Source organism: Pezoporus wallicus, unplaced genomic scaffold, assembly GCF_028554395.1.
Source record: "Pezoporus wallicus isolate ANWC-B61680 ecotype Strahan unplaced genomic scaffold, APGP_CSIRO_Pwel_v1 contig_5767, whole genome shotgun sequence".
Classification (NCBI taxonomy): Eukaryota; Metazoa; Chordata; class Aves; order Psittaciformes; family Psittacidae; genus Pezoporus; species Pezoporus wallicus.
This window is the reverse complement of record NW_026640599.1, coordinates 9,088,732-9,106,922: the sequence shown is the minus strand read 5'-3', so window position 1 is coordinate 9,106,922 and position 18,191 is coordinate 9,088,732. Positions and strand designations below refer to the sequence as shown.

General features: G+C 38.2%; 1 protein-coding gene across 7 annotated transcripts in view; it reads right to left on the bottom strand.

Moving 5' to 3' along the window:
• Nucleotides 1–18,191, bottom strand: part of CNKSR2 (connector enhancer of kinase suppressor of Ras 2) — a 213,027-nt gene that overhangs the window by 128,028 nt on the left and 66,808 nt on the right. For all 7 annotated transcript variants that reach the window (XM_057419585.1, XM_057419587.1, XM_057419588.1 and 4 more), the window contains exon 5: nucleotides 12,155–12,196. In XM_057419585.1, the coding sequence (XP_057275568.1) occupies nucleotides 12,155–12,196 (42 nt within the window). The remainder of the gene's footprint in view (nucleotides 1–12,154; nucleotides 12,197–18,191) is intronic.

Genomic DNA, 18,191 nt, shown 5'->3' with positions numbered 1-18,191 from the left:
ACACAACTGCACACAAATGCTGCACTAACCACTCTTTCAAGATTGCAAAGCATACTTCTTAAAGAAAAAAATGCCTACAACAATGCTACAGAAAAATAATATGAAGCTGGATATAAACTCCTTGCCAAATTAACATTGTCAGTCCAAATGCCGAACTACAACTATTTTATGTAAAAGAAAGTAAAAAAATACCTGATAAAAGTAAAAAAAAAAGTAAAATCCAGTGACAGTGAAATCTTAATCCTGTTAAAGACCATTACACTGGTAATTTTTATTTTCTCCTTTTTAAATTATTTACAGTTAGAAATTTAGGTATGTATATCAATGGCTTATTTTATTAAATTATACTGTTTCAAAGTGAATAAACAGATCAGAAGCAAATGGAAAACATAACAAAATATAACAAAACTTATGTTACCAACATGACCTTTGTTCAGAGATAATATTACCTTCAAGCATAGACACACACACACACACCACCCCTTCTGCTTTAGCTGTATTTCATGATGCAGGATCATTACTGAAAAAAGGAAGTCGAGGAATATATAAAAGGGTGTTAAGAGTGATTTTTACTTTATCTGAATCAGGAAGAAGTGAAAAAGTAAACTTTATTGCAAAATTCAGCTTTTATGGCTTTTTGAATACATGAAAATTGCTCTGACCTGACATTTTAAAAAGAAAAAAATATATAAAATTCCATAATAAAAATGAAAGCATAGATTTCTTTTGTGTGTGTGTTTTTAGATACAATGCTGGCATGCTATTTGTATTTTCATAGAATCACAGAACGGTTGAGGCTGGAAGGAACCACTGGAGGTCATTTAGTCCTGCTCAAGCAGGATCACCTAGAGCAGCTGGCTTAGGATTGGGTCCAGACTGCTCTCCAGGGAAGGAGACCCCACAGCCTCCCTGGGCAGCCTATTCCATGATCCATATGAATGCTCGGTCACCCTCACAATAAAGAAGTTCTTCCCCATGTCCAGGTGGAACTTCCTGTGTTTTAGTTCATGCCTGTTGCCTCTTGTCGCATTGCCTGGCACCACTGAGAAGGGTCTGACCCTGTCCTTTTGACACCCTCCCTTCAGATACTTATTCACATTGATCAGATCCCCCGAGTCTTCTCTGCTCCAGGCTGAACAGGCCCAGCTCCCTCAGCCTTTCCTCGTATGAGAGATGCTCCAGACCCTTAGTCATTCTGGTAGCCCTTCACTGGACTTGCTGCAGGAGCTCCACGTCTCTCTTGTCCTGAGAAGCCCAGGACTGGACACAGTACTCAAGGTGGGGCCTTACCATGGCTGAGTAGAGAGGGAGTATTACCTCCCTTGACCTGCTGGCACTGCTCTTCCTAAGGATACCGCTGGCCTTCTTGGCCACAAGGGCACATTGCTGCTGGCTCATGGACAAGTTCTTGTCCACCAGGACCCCCAGGTTGCTCTCCAGCAGCTCACCCCCCAGCCTGCTGTGGGCTACTCCTCCCTGGGTGCAGGACCCTGCCCTTGCCTTTGTTGAATTTCGAAAGGTTCCTCTCTGCCCACCCCTGCAGCCTGTCCAGATCCCCCTGAACGACAGCACAGCTCTGGGGGCAGCCACTCCTCACAGCTTTGTATCATCAGCAAACTTGCTGAGAAGTCCCTCTATCCCCTCGCCCAAGTCACTGACGAGCAAGTCAATACTGGACCCAGTAGTGGCCCTTAGGGGACACGGCTAGTTACAGGTCGCCAATTAGAATCTGTGCCACTGATCACAACCCTTGAGACCTGCCATTCCTCAGCTCTCAATCCACCTCACCATGCACTTGTCCAGCCCACAGTTCCTGAACTTGCCTATGAGGATGTCATGGGAGATGGTGCCGAAAGCCTTGCTGAAGTCCAGATAGGCAACATCCACTGCTCTCCCCTCATCTATCCAGCCAGTTGAACCATTGTAGAAGGCAGTCAGGCTAGTTAAGCTGAATCCATGCCGACTACTCCTGATTTTCATATAACTTGTTACTGCACTGACAATTATTGAGAAATTACTTTGAGAAAATTACAGAACACTCAGTTCTCCACATGCATAGTAAAGAGATCTGAAGTATAAACCATTCTTTGGTGATGAAACTTGAATTTTTCATGTATCTTTAGGTTTGTATTCACCCATATATTCTTCCTATTTATCTCTTCTAAAACTACTAAATTTATGGGATCCTTAGCAGTTTCAGAGGAACTTCTCTTTACAATGAATTAATGTATGATTTTTTTTTCTCCTATTCCCAACTGTTACATTGCAGAGAGATGCCAAAACACACAGAAAAGGAGTGTTCCTATCACCTAACACAACGTATGCCATTTCAAGTCCACAGACGTAGCTTCTCAATAAAAAAAAAAGTCCTTGGCTGCCTTGACAGATGATGGGGAAAGGAGTGAGGCAAGTCTAGGATGTGGCATGGAACAGAAGCCTAAACTGAGATTCATTAAATAGCTCCTTAGAGCAGCTGCTCTCCCTCTGCCTCTCCATGAGAGGGGTACAGACAGTCTAAACAGTAAGCCTATGGAGATCAGCATTCCAGAATGGTTATATTGGTTGCAATCTTAAAAAAAAAAAAGGAGTGTGAATATTCCCTAGAGGAACTCTGGGAATACTGGATGCCAAGTTACTACAATAAAAAAACCTGCCATATGCTCCTATGCATTTCTATAAGATTATTGTCTTCTGGGTCTTGCGATTTTCTTTCCATCTTAGATATTCATACTGCTGTCCAACAGCACGATATCATGCCCATTCTAAGCACAATAAATGAGCCACAGCAAAGTCTGCAGAAAAGATCCTGCAATGAGGGGATGCTCTTTCAGACTGAGGTTTCAAATTCTATGACCTTTCCAAAACCAGCCGTTACAAGAAAATATCTAACAGAAGCTTGTTGGTGTTAGAATACTCACAGAATCTTATAAACTTCCCTTAACTGTTACACATTTAAATAATTTTAGTTAAATACTCCTTAGTTAAAGAGTTGAATTGTAAGTAGGATCAAGTGTCTGTCAGGGTTGTGTGAAAGACAAATTTTCACAAATTTTCATTTTCTGAGCTTAAGCAGAGACAGGACAGCAAGGAGCCCACCATCATCTAGCAGGCATCCTCTCCCCTTTGGAAAGACAGAGCACACAGGGTCTCACTGGAAACATGTTCAGAGGCTGATACAGAAAAAATAATGCACTTTTCCTTGCCTTTACTCTCATAAACATCTTATTCACAGTTTCTGGGTTGGTTTTGTTGTGTGTATCTGTGGAAGATGGGAGAAGGAGGAGGAGGAGGTAAATTCAACTCCAGGAAGATACTGGAGCTTGGATGGTTCTGGGACACATTCATAGGCTACAGCTGTGTCAATATACAACAGAGTTTAACTAGTGGTTCTGAATATAGTTACTGTGCAGTTCCTGCCCAGATTACTGTTGTTGACTTCACTGGCCAAGGCTTTTTAATATACCAATCAGAATAAATCAGCATACAGAAAAAACAGCCTTTTCATCTGGAGCAGGCTTCCTCTCCATTAGGCTTCTTTATGGAAAAAGACCTTGGACCTATTCAGGGGATCAGGAACTTCCATGGCAAAGATGCTGCCACATGGCACAGGAACAATGTTAATTTAATGGTGGCAACATGCTGAATTTGGAAAGTTCCCAGAGAGAACTATGCTCCTCTTCCTAAATAGTTCACACTGTGGCTCATCAGGTTTATTCCATATACATTCAAGCAACAAACCTGCCTAAATCTAAAGTTATGTTTGGTGCTGCTTCTAGCTTGCGTAAGTTTTCCCTAAGCTCCCCAAACTGCACTGGAGCTTTCACCTTGCAGATGCAAGCCAATTTTACAAGTTATGTAAGTGCAAGAAATACAGGAGGCTTATTATTACATTGTTGTTATTAGTAAAAAGTTTTAATTTTTTTTTTTTTTGATGGAAATTAATGGACTCGCATGATAGTGGCCACTCAATTAATTTGAGTGTAAGAAAAGCACACAAAAAGTGCACATTTGCTACTCATTTTGCTCCTATTTATGACTGCATTATTTCTCAGCATAATAATTCAGTACAAACTGTACTGTAGACATGTATTTTAGTTTCTCTAAATAAGATGACAGTACAACTCACCTTTTCTCTCATATGGTAGTTACATCTCGTTACTTCATAAAACTACACTTCTGTTTATTAACACATTGCTAATGAGATCAGGATCCTTCATCTTTTGTTACTGTTGACTCCCTGATGCACTGCAGTACTAGCTACAGTAAGACTCACAGGAAGATGAGCATCCAATTGCTCCTACAAATATCAGGAAGCATACATAAAAAATGCCCAGCCTTTCTCAAGCTCCACTCAGCCTTCAGTGTGCAAGCTATCTAAACAAAGGAAAAGGATTTGGCCAGGCCAAAGGAAAAAAAAAAAGCAAGTTATAAGAGGTTAACTGAGAGAAATAAACAGATTACATTTTCTCCTTTTGTCATACTGTCTATATTCTCACTATAAGCCTTACAGCGATGACTTCAGTTCTCTTTTGCAGCACCTCTTTACTCCACTTTATTAACAAATTTTCCTCTCTGTTCAGTGACAAACTTATAATTGCAGATTGAAGCTACAACACTGTCTTTACATGCAAAGCTAAATGATTCATGGGAGGATGAAAAATATCACTACACAGCATCTAGTTGTTTGGTAGAAATTCAAGAGGAAACATTTCTTTTTCTCACTCAGCAGACAACTAATTTATGTTCCAGAGCATGAAGAATGAAAGATAACAGTTTCTACCTCTACTCTGGGGATATAGTATACCAATTTTTAATACATTTTCCACAATTGCTCCTTCTTTTAGCCAGGAGGATAAGGACCTAAAGGTGTCTAAATTAGAATTGCACCTGTTCTGATTATCTGTGGCTACTTCAATATATGTTGGGAAAACGACTGTCTTCTGCAGCGGAATGGAAGTACTCAGGTGTCATGGCTAGCTTCAGAGGCTCTGCCGTGGCCTTTCATCAAATTGTCCATCTGTTATCTGGCAGCTCTAGGGTCACCAGGCATTTCTGGTCAAGCAAACAGATTTGTATTTGCTCCCGTCCTTAATTTTACCCAGGCTAATGATCAAGCTTTAACCCATCATGCCAAGTGTGTGCACTCACAGCCCAGAAAGCCAACTGTATCCTGGGCTGCATCATAAGGAGCATGACCAGCAGGTCAAAGGATTTGATCCTGCACCTCTGCTCTGCTCTCATGAGACCTCACTTGGAGTATTGTGTGCAGTTCTGGTGTCCTCAACATAAGAAGGACATGGAACTGTTGGAACAAGTCCAGAGGAGGGCCACGAGGATGATCAGGGGACCGGAGCACCTTCCGTATGAAGACAGGCTGAGAAAGTTGGGGCTGTTCAGCCTGGAGAAGAGAAGGCTGCGTGGAGACCTCATAGCAGCCTTCCGGTATCTGAAGGGGGGGCTAAAAGGATGCTGGGGAGGGACTCCTAATTAGGGACTGTACTGACAGGACAAGGGGTAACGGGTTAAAACTTAAACAGGGGAAGTTTAGATTGGATATAAGGAAGAAGTTCTTTACTGTGAGGGTGGTGAGGCACTGGAATGGGCTGCCCAAGGAAGTTGTGAATGCTCCATCCCTGGCGGTGTTCAAGGCCAGGTTGGACAGAGCCTTGGGTGACATGGTTTAGTCTGAGGTGTCCCTGCCCATGGCAGAGGGGTTGGAACTAGATTATCTTAAGTTTCTTTCTATCCTAACTATTCTATGATTCTATACTGAAGCATCTTGGCTCAAACACATTTCCAGGGCTGATCACAAGAAAAGCACCAGCCTCCCCAATCAAGTCTCTCACTCATGTCATTTGAATGAGGGACAAGATGCCAATAAGACATGTGGGCATTCTGAACATTAAAAGTAAGAAAAAAATGTCTTGGCAATGTTAATTTTAATCTGCTTGGGGAAAAAAAAAAAAAAAAAAAAAAAAAAGCCAAAATCTCAGTTAGTTAGACCTGTACAAGGCAAAGCAACTTGCTACATGAGCTTCAGGATGAAGCTAGTCAACTTAAGCCAAACCAAATAATTATTATTCAATTGATTTTAGTCCAAAACATTTGTGTACCATAGGGAATACATCAGGAACTCCAGCACTTTTAGAACCAATAAGCCCTTGTCGTGGTTTAAAGCCCTGGACTTGCTTTTGTATATATATGGAGTTTAAACAGTGAACTAGATCTTATTTTAGATGCAAAAAGAGAGGCTTCTCTTACAGTGAAGTTTGCTGGGCTCAATTTTCAAGGTACAGACTATTTAAAGGAAAAAGGTGTTTTCTTTTTCTTTAATAAGACTATAGAAATTATGCCTTTGACAATGCATTCTTTGTCAATTACAGTTCTATAACAAATATTCAAATACAGCAGGCAGGAGTGAATTATCATAACTGTGGTTTCTTCAAGGCTCTTAGAAAAAAAAGAACATTCTGATCCATTACTTTTTCTTTTCTTTTTCAGTTTAGTAACTCTTTTTTATTTTAAATAGCTCATTTGTTTTTCAAAAACTCCTCGGTATTAACTTCACTCTGCAGTTCTATTTTCTACAGTTTTCCAACTCAATAAAATGATGAGGGTTTTTTTCAGGTAAAAATAGCATAATTTTAATAAAACGAAATTCCTCATGAAAACATTCTTCTTATAGAATTAAACTAAAAAGAAAACTCAGTTAAAACTTATTATTCATCTGACTGATGCCTCGCTTCTACTTTCTATAATTAGCCCTTGCTTTGCTCTTTAATACGCTCCTGCTTCACATGAATAAATCTGAACTAGATATTTCCATCATATATATCCTTGAACAGCTGGATGGAATCAATGAATTATTCTTCAAAGATTTTACAGGTCTATTCAGAGTTTTGCAACAATTAACTTATAACTCCCGAAACAATCAGAACTGACACCTTTTTTAAGCTGATCAGTTTTCCATGTTTTATCATCTCAAGTTAATCAGTATCAGGATTCTAAATACAAACTAGCAAGAGCATACTAATCTCCAGTTTTGAAGCAAAAACCACACCTATGGCTTATCTTTTCATATTTAGGCCCACTGTATTTTAAAATCTGTTCTTCTTAAATCAGCATTTTCTATTGCCATCTACTTCTGCTGGTTATTTTTTTTTCTGGTGATATTTACTTTCTATCTATATTAGTTTCTATCTATATAAGTTATTAGAACTATTATAATTTATTTATTTATTGCATCGCTTGCTGAGCAAAAGGTAAGCTGGAGAAAACATACTGAAAAATGAAGCAGTAGAAATATGAAGCATTTCCCTGTGTTCCTGAATATTTCAGAAGCATCTACATTTTAATAAGCAAATACCAACACATTATTAATGTGTGGTTTTATGCTTCTTATTCCACAGAAACTAAGTGTTTCTGTGAATGAATTAACAGAAAAAGCAAAAAAAGCAACAAAACTTTAAGACCTATAGTTGTCTTTAAAATAGGTTCAACACACCTGCAATTCTAGGGCAGAAAATTATAGAAAAGACACTTTTTCCCAGACACATTTTACAGCCACATGGAGAAGAAATAAACAAGTTGAAGTAGGTAATTACTTCTTAAAACTTCATCAGTTTTCCATAAGACTTTTTTACTTTAGATATATTTTATGTGTTTAGTTGAACAGAGATTAGTTTACTACTTCACCTAATATTGTGACAATCAAAATGCTTTTATATAACATTTGAAACTCAAATTGCCTGGAGCAAACAAAGACATTTATTTCTTGAAGATAAACTGCAGCTATACAGCTCTGTCTCCACAGAATACTATTTCTTGATGTCCTGGGTTCAGTAATAGCAGTAATTTTTTTCTCCTTGTTAGTAGCTGCTGCAGCGCTGTGTTTTTGACTTTCGGCCCAGGAGCAGCACTGATAACACCGATGGTTTTAGTTACTGCTCAAATGTTTAGTCTGACCAAGGACTTTGTGAGCCTCATGCTCTGCCAGGGAGGAGGGGAAGCCAGGAGGAAGCAGAGACAGGACACCTGACCCAAACTGACCAAAGAGGTATTCCGTACCACAGCACATCATGCCCAGGATGTAACTGGGAGTTACCCGGAAGGGCTAGTGCACTGTGGGGTTAGATGAGGTATTGGTCGGTGCTCAGGCAGGCAGGGTGGGGTGAGTTATTGGTTAGCAGGTGGTGAGGTGTTGTATTCCCTTCTTATTTCCTTTATCGTTATTATTATTGGCGGCAGCAGTAGTGATTTGTTACTGGACTGTTCTTATCTCAACCCGTGGGAGTTGTATTCTTTTGATTCTCCTCCCCATCCCTCCAGGAGCAGGGGGAGGGCAAGAAGGGGAGTGGGGGGTGTGGGGTGAGAGAGAGACTGCTTGGCTGACTGTGTTTAAACCACGACACTTGACTATATCTGTGATATCTAAAATGCTAACATCTGAAGAAGTTTATTGACGTTAAAATATACTATCTATGGACAAGGTGATTCAGCAGCCTCTCCACATGAACATCCACACTGCCATCTCTGAAAGAAAGAGGGCATTCATTTGCTTTTCAAAACAAATTACTGCCATTAGAATATGAGCACATTAACTGTTTTCTGTCCCTTCCTGATTAAAGCAAAACAGTCCACTATTTAAAAGAGGAACTTGCCTTTGATAAGGGATGTTGCCTTCTCCACATTGATTTAGAGGAAAGCATGAAGACTTAGTGATGAGTTAACTTCAGAGATATCCATGGATGCACTTCAATAGCAGCAGAGTGGTCTCATATCCCCTGCCTGTGCCCACACACACTCTTTCCCCCCGATTTGGCACAAAGTATAGAATCATAGAATGATTTGAGTTGGAAAGGACTTCCAAAGGTCATCTAGTCCACCCGTCTATAATAAACAGGGACATCTTCAGGTTGCCCAGAACCACATCCACCCTGGCCTTCAATGTCTCCATGGGTCGCATATCCACCACCTCTCTGGGCAACCTGCTCCAACATTTTACTACCCACATTGTAAAACATTTATTCCTCATATCCAGCCTGAATCTCTCCTCTTTTAGTTTAAAACCATTACCCCTTGTCCTGTCAGAAGAGATCCTGCTAAAAAGTCTCTCTCCATATTTCTTACAGGCCCCTTTTGAATTACTGAAAGGCCACAGAAAGGTCTCCCCAGAGACTTCTCCAGGCTGAACAACCCCAACTCTTTCAGCCTTTCCTCATAGGAGAGGTATAGGCTCACCCCAGGGGAAATAGGCAGCTTCCCCGCAGGAGATGTGTACAACTCAAGCCCCTGAATCATTGCACAAAAGTCCAAAATAACACTTTGAGCTATGTGAACAATGGAGATGTTTAACCTAAAATACAGGTTCAAACTGAAGTAAAGCACTGGACCGCCAACAGGTAACACAGGTAAGAATCAGGTACTTTGATCCAATGATGTGCTCCCAGGGTAGCAAATTTCTTGGTGTCCTAAAGAATAAGAGTACATAACTGAAACTTAGTTTTATTTTAGTTTCTGCAGCTGTAGTTCTTTTTTACTTATGTAAGAAGCATCTCTTAAAACCTGACTTCAATCTTCAGTGGGAACAATACCTTGTAACAAGGATTTCCTTAGGCTAACTGCATGAATTGCTGATTAGTTGTAAGTCATTGCCTTTTGCGTTTGTGAGGAACATTGTTTCATTGTGTCTGGAAGAGAACTGGTAGTAAAATCACATGAGGTGAGCCCATGGTTTTGAATTCGATTTCTTCTCTAAGTCATTCCAGCAAACACAGCTATACATCAGCATCTGTTCATTCAAAGGCAGCTGTATGTGATGCTGGCCAGACTCCATTTCTGTTACCTTCAGGAATCTGCATGGTTTGTACATGGGAAATGTACTCAGAAAATGGACTTGAAATAGCTTGGTCTTTGACTTTAAGAAAAGAGAATTCACTTTCTCTCCGTATACTATCCTATCTTCCCAATCTTTCTCCTAGCTTTCTCATTCAAGATTCTCTCTACATCTTTATCAAATTTACTACTATTCTCTTTATATCAGAGAATCTTCTTTTTAACATTCACCTCTAAATTTACTGGATGCACAGTCTATCACAGGAGATTTAAATTCTTAATTCCCCTCTAGAACATCTTTAATCTAGTTTGTGCATTCAAATATTATTATCTCATTAGGTATTTAACATCTCTCTTCTTTGACACTGGTGTAAAAAAACCATGCACTTTCTCAAGATCTTGACATAAGCAGGTTTTTCCCCTATTTTTTTAATCAACCTGTTAGATTGCTCCTCCCAAGATTGTCTAATGGGCTAAAGCTTCAACACCTTTTTCTTTCTTCCATGAAATGCAGTTAGGGGGTACTCTGCTTTCAATTCCAATTCTATCATCAACCTTTTCAGCTGCACGTGTAAAATATTCCCTTTAATATTCAAACATGATTTAAAATCCTATATTTTAATTATTCAATTGCAGATTTACCTCTTTCCTCGACTGCTTTTGGTCAGCTTTTGCCCAGTGAAATCCCATCCATCAGCTAAAATGCGGCATGGTCAGAAACGATCCAAGTGATGTGTAATATATATAGTCATTTTAATCCCAGGCTTTAGTAAAACATTCAGCACTCTGTTCTGGTTTCCTTGCAAGCTTGAGCACTAATCGTGGAAGCTAATTAAGCTCTCCATAATAATACATATGTCCACCTGTCAACACAATAAAGTTACTGTGGATTAAAGAAATAAGCCTATGTGAGTCTGAATGTTGCAAGATAACTTTTGAAACCTGCCTTAAATTTGTGCACTCACATATCTTAAATGAATCCCTCCAGTTTCCTCAAAATTTTCTGTTGAAGATTATATTAATGGATGCTTCATTAGCTCTAAATACTTCCAGCTCCCTTCCCAATCCTTTTTATTAATTTAGAAAAGATAGATATACTGTAGATAGCAGAACTCAGAACTCTAGGTTCTTCCAGCAGAAAACAAATATGAATTGAACACAACAATTTCAAGCTTAATAGCACTTTTGCCAAGATTATGCAATTAAAAACTTAATGACTTAAATACTTGTAAAGATCAGCCTAGCAAAGATGATGATGATGTCAGCCTTACTAAAATGGCTAATTCTTTGTGCCCCACAGGGAAAAGTGTCAGTGAAACTTGAGAATACAAGGAGATGTTTTATTCCACATCACTGTGCAATCAAAGCATCAAAAGCTTATAGAACTCAGCTTGCCAAGCATTTGATATGGAAGCAATGAAAAGGAGAAAAAAAAAAAAAGAAGTACAGCAAAATTTACTGGGACACCCACCTTTTCAGACAAAGAAATGCAGTATTTTCTTCATTAAGCTTTTGTAATAAGAACCAGAAAATATTAAAACCCACTTAAATGAGAAATATGGTGAATAAACTAAACCAATCTATTACTCATTCTTAAGAAGAGTATCTTTGTATCTAACTTTCAGAAACAAGCTCTGGGTTAACTTAATACTCACTAAACTACAGCAACAACATGAAATACAATTTAATATCTAAAACTTAGGTGCAAATTTTACTCAAGCTTTTGATTTTCCATCCACCAGGTACCAGCCTTTCAAACGTTTTGATTTCTGATGCCCTGATGACTTTCATAGGCTTTATTTATTATCAGTAATGCTACAGATTCTGGAAACAGTTGTATTTATGCTGAGAGTTCAAAAGGAAAGAATTGCTTTAATTTTCCTATCACTTGGCTAGGTCCATTCTCCTATGAGGAATAAAGCTGTATAAATGAGGCTATATCACTTACTTAAATATATACGGTTTCATAGAACCCTAGCGACCAGCTCTCTCTCAAAAAACAAACAAACAAAAAAAAAAAAAACAAACCCAAAAGATTCTATTTTTCAAAATCATTCTTCTGACCATGGTTTACAAATAACAGACGGATCTGAGCCAAACACAAGCCCTTGCAAAGTTCCTGGCCGCTCATGTGTGAAGCTCACCTTCCGTAAAATCACTATTTATTCACCACTAGTTCCATACATGATGTTCACTCAGTCATACCCAGCCTAGTTCATTATCACACTTGCACTGCAGAAAAAGCATGAAACACACAGGTCTGTAATTCTATGCAGTCTATACAAATATATTTATTAATAGAAATCCAAACACTACTCACCACATGAAGAATTTTATTCTCTGTTTCATATACTGTGCAGTCCTGAAAGAGTAAAGCAGAAAAGGCAGGTTAAATTGATCCAGTCATCCACCCTTCCTAGATTTATTCTTCAAAAGAATTAAATTTAATTAAAAAGGAATCAAAGAAGAAACAAAATATTTCAAAATCTTAAACAGAATGGAGAGATTCGTGTAAATTTAATGTGAAGCCACCACACAAAGGAAATACTGGTAAATGTTTCTATCTCTTGACTAGTTCTTGTTGCTTCCTTCCTTGAGACAGATACTGATCTACCTCCACTTTACATCCTTTCGGCACATACCAGCTAGTCACATGCATGCCAGACGAGTAGCTTCAAACAGCAGTCCCTGGCCATGGAAAAAAATGACCCACTTTCAGTGGTAAGACTGGAAAAAACAGATGTACCAGCAGTGCTCTTTAGTAACTAAGAAAGAAAATGAAACTAAACAATTCCTGCTGAGCTGAGTTGAACTAACATGTTCGCACACCTTGCCAAAGAAGAGGAGAAAAACACTGGGAGGAGGAAAAAGAGAAAAGGAAACCACTGTCTGTTTATAACACTCCAAGCAATGTGAGGGAAGACAAATGCGGAATACAAAATGCACAGGAAACTTGAGTCGGACTGTCTTATTCCATACAGCCTGCTGGGGACTGCATGCACATTCTCTGCTACCTTATGTAGCATGCAAGGTAGATTCTATAAGCAAGATTAATAGATGGGAGGCTGAGGGCTGTGGAAGTTTTTCTAACAGGCCAAAACCTGAGTGGATATATAGAGAAATTGAATTAATAATGCTGGAAGCACATGAAATACAACCAAATTGGTGAAGGAATAACTTAGAATTCTAAGATGCTGTAGTTTTATGCTAATTAGTGCAAACTCTGTTTAGAACAGATGCTTTATATCCTACCTAATAACACACATGAAATGTGACTAAGTTTTCATGGTTTAAGTTTAATTTTTAAATTAGTTGATCTTATTAGAAAAGCAACTTGTTATATGCAACTGGGTTTGCTTTTTTTAATCAACTTTTAATCCATGAAATGGTTCTAGCATTATTCGGGCAAGAAAAGTCAATGTGTTCTTAAGCTTTATATAAAGCAACCTATGCAGAAGCAGCAGGCTGATAGGGAGCATTTTCCTAATAACAGCTGTTGGCATTCAGGAAACATTTGCCAGTAAGTAGAGCTGGAAAGAAAATCTACCACATTCAATTATACGCAGACATCAATGAAGTATTTGCAATCTTAGTAGGAAAACACACATTTCATTGTTATATGTGGGAGGACATGTAGCATTTTCAATCTGGATACATCTATGTTCTACATGGTTTCTTATGAATCATTTTGCAAAAATAGCAGGAGGGGATTATAACATTTATATTGAAGAAAAAAAAAGAAGTGCTTTTAGGCAGATATAATTATTTCATTGGTAATAGGAAGATTTTACTATAAGTTAAACATTCATCTTAAAGAGGATACTGTTTGAGAAGTCTCACTACTAAGGCAAAAAAGATTCTGGGTTCTTAAATGCTGTAGAGGTACAGTACAATCAAGAAAATGAAGGATAACAGAGAAACACTGCTACATCCTTGAAATGAAACTCTTCACACAACCATGAAGGAAGCTAAAGAAATATGCTTATTTTATTTTATATATATATATATGTAAATATTTCTGAGTTTACAAAAGACAGTAAAGCAAGTGGAAAACTTCTCTGGCATCCAGTCTATGCATAGGAGCAGGCAGCCTCACCCTGAAATTCTCTCCTCAACACATAATTCCCTACAAATCCAGGGAAGAATAGCTAAATGAGTTCATCACATAGCAGGCAAAAGAAAAATTAACAGTTCAGTAAACAACAGAACACAGAAAATCTGAAAGACAGCAGATGCTTACGCAAAAAATACACCAAACAATTTGAAAATACACATTTTCAACACATGAATGACATTCCACTAAACATAATTCAAGCATGAACTCAGGGAAACGTGCAGGAATGCAAAGATCCATACCAGCACAGCCCTGAGCAGCCCTGAAGTGCAGGATTCAAAGAAACCTAGAAAAGGTCACAAAGCTGATCCCTGCATTGTAGTAAGCTCGTTTTAACTTCCTGCAGCCATCCACAGAGATGAGGGCTGAGGCTGATTCTGAATGATTCCAACAGCAAACCTCCATGTCATTTTCTTTCGTAGTGAAGTTTATTTCCCCTTAGAATTTTTTTAAGTCACTCCACTCCTCTGTGATTTATCTTTAAGCAAGTGCTGAGGATAACTGTGCCCATTGTTTTCAAACATCCCTTAGGTAGAACGATAAGCTGAATACTTATTACTGGGGGCCTTTTCCATTTACAATTACTGCTTTTTCATACGCATTTCATTTCAACTAAAAGAGCTTAAAGCGCTTGAGCAATAAAAAAAGAGACATTAACTATGCAATTAGAGATAAATTTGTATTTTTAATAGCATACCACCCACAGCTGGAGAACATCTCATATATATACCTGGACTACAAGCCCTTATCTTACTCTTGAAAGATCTTAATATCTGTTTAACCACAGGATCAAAACATTGCAATTAATTTAAGAAACAGATCATATGCAAGTTTAACATCAACTTTTTTTTACTTTAGAAAACAAGGAACACACAAAAAATCTGCAGTGAAGCTTTACTCCTACACAAGCTAACGATTTGCTATTCACTTACTGAAACAATACAGTCATTACCCCTGAACTGAAATACACAGATACAGCAAGAAGATATTTTCCTTTTAGCTGTTTATTCTCTCAGCCCCCCACATATATACACTGACAAAGTATAACTACAGCTAACCTATATTATAACCTTCATTCAACCAATCGAAGAAAACCTAAGATGAAACAGCAAAAGGTTATCTTCAAATATGCATTATTTTCTAAAACATTAATGACACAGATTGCTAATAAAGCAACAAAAGCAGTTCCATGTTAATTTATACTTCCTGAAGATGTAGTCAAATATTGGCCATTAGCACTTTCAGAGAGGAAAATGGGACAGCATCATCTATAAAGAAAGATAAATAAAAGGGGCATATTATGGAACAACTTAATTACTAGGATCATATTTTCATGGTCACTCTTTCCAGCTCTGTTGTATGTGTAAAAAATGGCAAAAGTGACCATTGTGGAGGCAGCTGGAACTTGGCTAAGATCCTAAAAAAAGGAAACTGGAAGTTCAAAGCTAGAAGAAGAAGGTAAAAAAAAAGGCAGTAAGGGAGGAAGGTAAAAAAAGCAAGAACAAACCACAACAGTGAGGGAGAGGAGGGTTCTTTTGTACTTTCAATCCTGGTATAATAGTAAAACCTTTGTTTAAGACTAGCAAAACCTATGCTCAACTGCAACTGTGAGGCATCACTTCTTCCAGAACTTCTTTCATATCCACAATTCTGCATTATTTCTACAAAAATTACAAGTTTTATCTGCATAGATTCTATCATAATGTCATAAGTCATAATTGCTAAAGGCATTTAAATGCACTGAATTAGGAAGCCCTAACACCTCACCTGCCCTAGACACTGCTAGAACAATTCACACATGAGGTAACGTACATAAAATACAAATATTTGTGGACTTCATTTTTTCAAGAACAGTGTTTATGATGCTTTATTTTTCCATTTTATTTTTAGGTTGGCTAATTACAGCAGACTTTTTCTTATTTTTTAGCCCATTTCTTTGCCATCCAAGTTGATTAAATCTCAAGATGCGAAGTACTCAGACATAAAAGAACTGCCAAGTCCTGCTACTGCTCATAGGGAAAAAAGTTCATGCAGTTCTCCAGTACTATAACTATAGGATAATATTCAGCAGAAAACACTTCTAATTTTGCGTATCTATAATCTGGTTTAAAAGTCCAAGTCAGCAACCTGCCAAATTACCTATTGCGTCTATCTGTCAGACACTTCTTACAGGGTTCTTGCATCATTGTTACTACTATTATTATTTGTGGTTTAGCCATGCATTCTAAGCAGCTGCTGCACTGCACTCTTCTTGGCAGTCTTAATTTCCTGTTAAATCCATGACTTAACTTCAGAATAAAGTTATGCTAGCTCAGAAAAGAAAAACTTATACATACAAATAGTTATGGGATAAAAAAGGAAGAACTGTAGAAATATGTTTATTAATTCTTTCAGCAATGAATCAGCAACATTTCAGCATTTCTAGTAATCCTTAGATCAGAATGCTCATGAGAGGTCATGGACTTCTTTCACTGTATTTTCTTGTCCAGCAGAATGTCTTAGCTGCCCACATATATTTAGTCATCCCAATTTATTTTTTCCTCCAAGGCAAGGAAATTTCTAGGCAGAACTGATACAGAAGCAGGTTACACGATTGTTAAGAACAAAACCCCAATCTCCTGACTCTCAGTTAAGATATTAGCCCCAAAATGTCCCTTGTGAATTCATATGATGAGCAGCATTGTTCAGAAGCAGGCTGTGTGGGGCTACAGAGGTGGAGTCAAGTGGAGCAACTTGTGAAGAACAAGAACTTGCCACAGAAGTGTTCTTTTTCCAGACAACTTTGAAGCTGCTTCTGGTGAAGCTTCTTCACTGTTTTTAAATTTTGTTTTCCACTGCAGTTTAACTGAATTTACATGAAGGCAATCTACATGTGTGTGTTTGTGTACACTGTACTCTTTCTACCAGCACTTTGCTGATAAAATGTAGGCAAAGTTAAGGAGCACAATTTTAAAAGACGTAGTGAAATTGCCTGGGAAATGCATCTTTCATGAGCAATTCCACACATCTTCCATGCCTAGTTTTAAGAGGGTAACAGCTAGATTTTATGTACTGCTTAAAAACAAATGTCTGATAGAATTGCTGTCACCATTATTTTGAAGTCACGCAAAATGGTCTAAACTGCATGATTTCAGGTCTCTATTTGTAACAAAAATAACAAATTACATGATTGCTAAAAGAAGGTTCAGACTCTCATGCATTGCCAAACCTTTGGCATAGAATCTCTCTTGAGCAATGTAACCATAGGCTGGAATCAAGCCAAGCCATCCTTTAAATCCTTTGCTTCACAAATTGATTAAAACTGTAACTGAATCCTTTAATACCAGGATATCTCTAATGGATGGTCTGTTGGTCTTGCTAGTTCACAACAATACAAAATAATTAACCCGAGAATGCTCAGATCATAACTCCAAGTCCCTTCAGAATAAGTTGTTCTGGCTTCAAGGTGCCTACAATGAGCCTGTTCAAGTGTCACTAGCTGTAGGGAATTTATGCCACTGGCTCTAGAAAGGTTCATTTGGTTTGAATTCTGCCCAATTCAGCTGTGACAAGAAAGCCACAAGACTGAGGTTTGCTGGAGTAGTCACTGAAGGTTCTCACAAAAGTTCTTTAACAACACTCATGATAAAGTCTTGAGCTCTGCCAACACATGAAGAAGGCAAAAGTTTATAGCTTTCATAGTATGTTCACTTATTATTACCTTTCATCACTTTTCTTGGACCAAAACAGGAGTATATAATTTCCAAAAAGGTACAAGGATAAGATAGGTTGAGTTAATTTAGCCTTTCACTACTTAGAAAATGCATGAAAAATATATCTAATACATCTGATGGCAAGATTACAAAGACAGTTTCGAAAAAAAAGCTTGATAGATATAATACAGGCTATGGCAAAACACCGTATTCTATAGAGCATGACGATCAGAAATGCAATAATATTAGGGAATTCTGCTCAGGCTGTGATTTATAGGTATGTCTGAGTAATTACTAGAACAACAAAACACAAATCAGCAGACATACAGCTCTGTTCAATCCCCTTCCCTCCAACCCCCCTTCAAATAAATAAGAAACAATAAATTCTTAAATATCGCCAAAGCTACAGAAGCTGGCAAGCAGATAACATTCTCCTCTGGCAACAGGCAACGAATTAAGAGCGTGACACAGGCAGAGGTTTCCCGAGGTGCTTTCCTACGTCTTAGATTTTGAGAGGTCTAACAGGATTTTGGATACAAGAAACGTGGGCC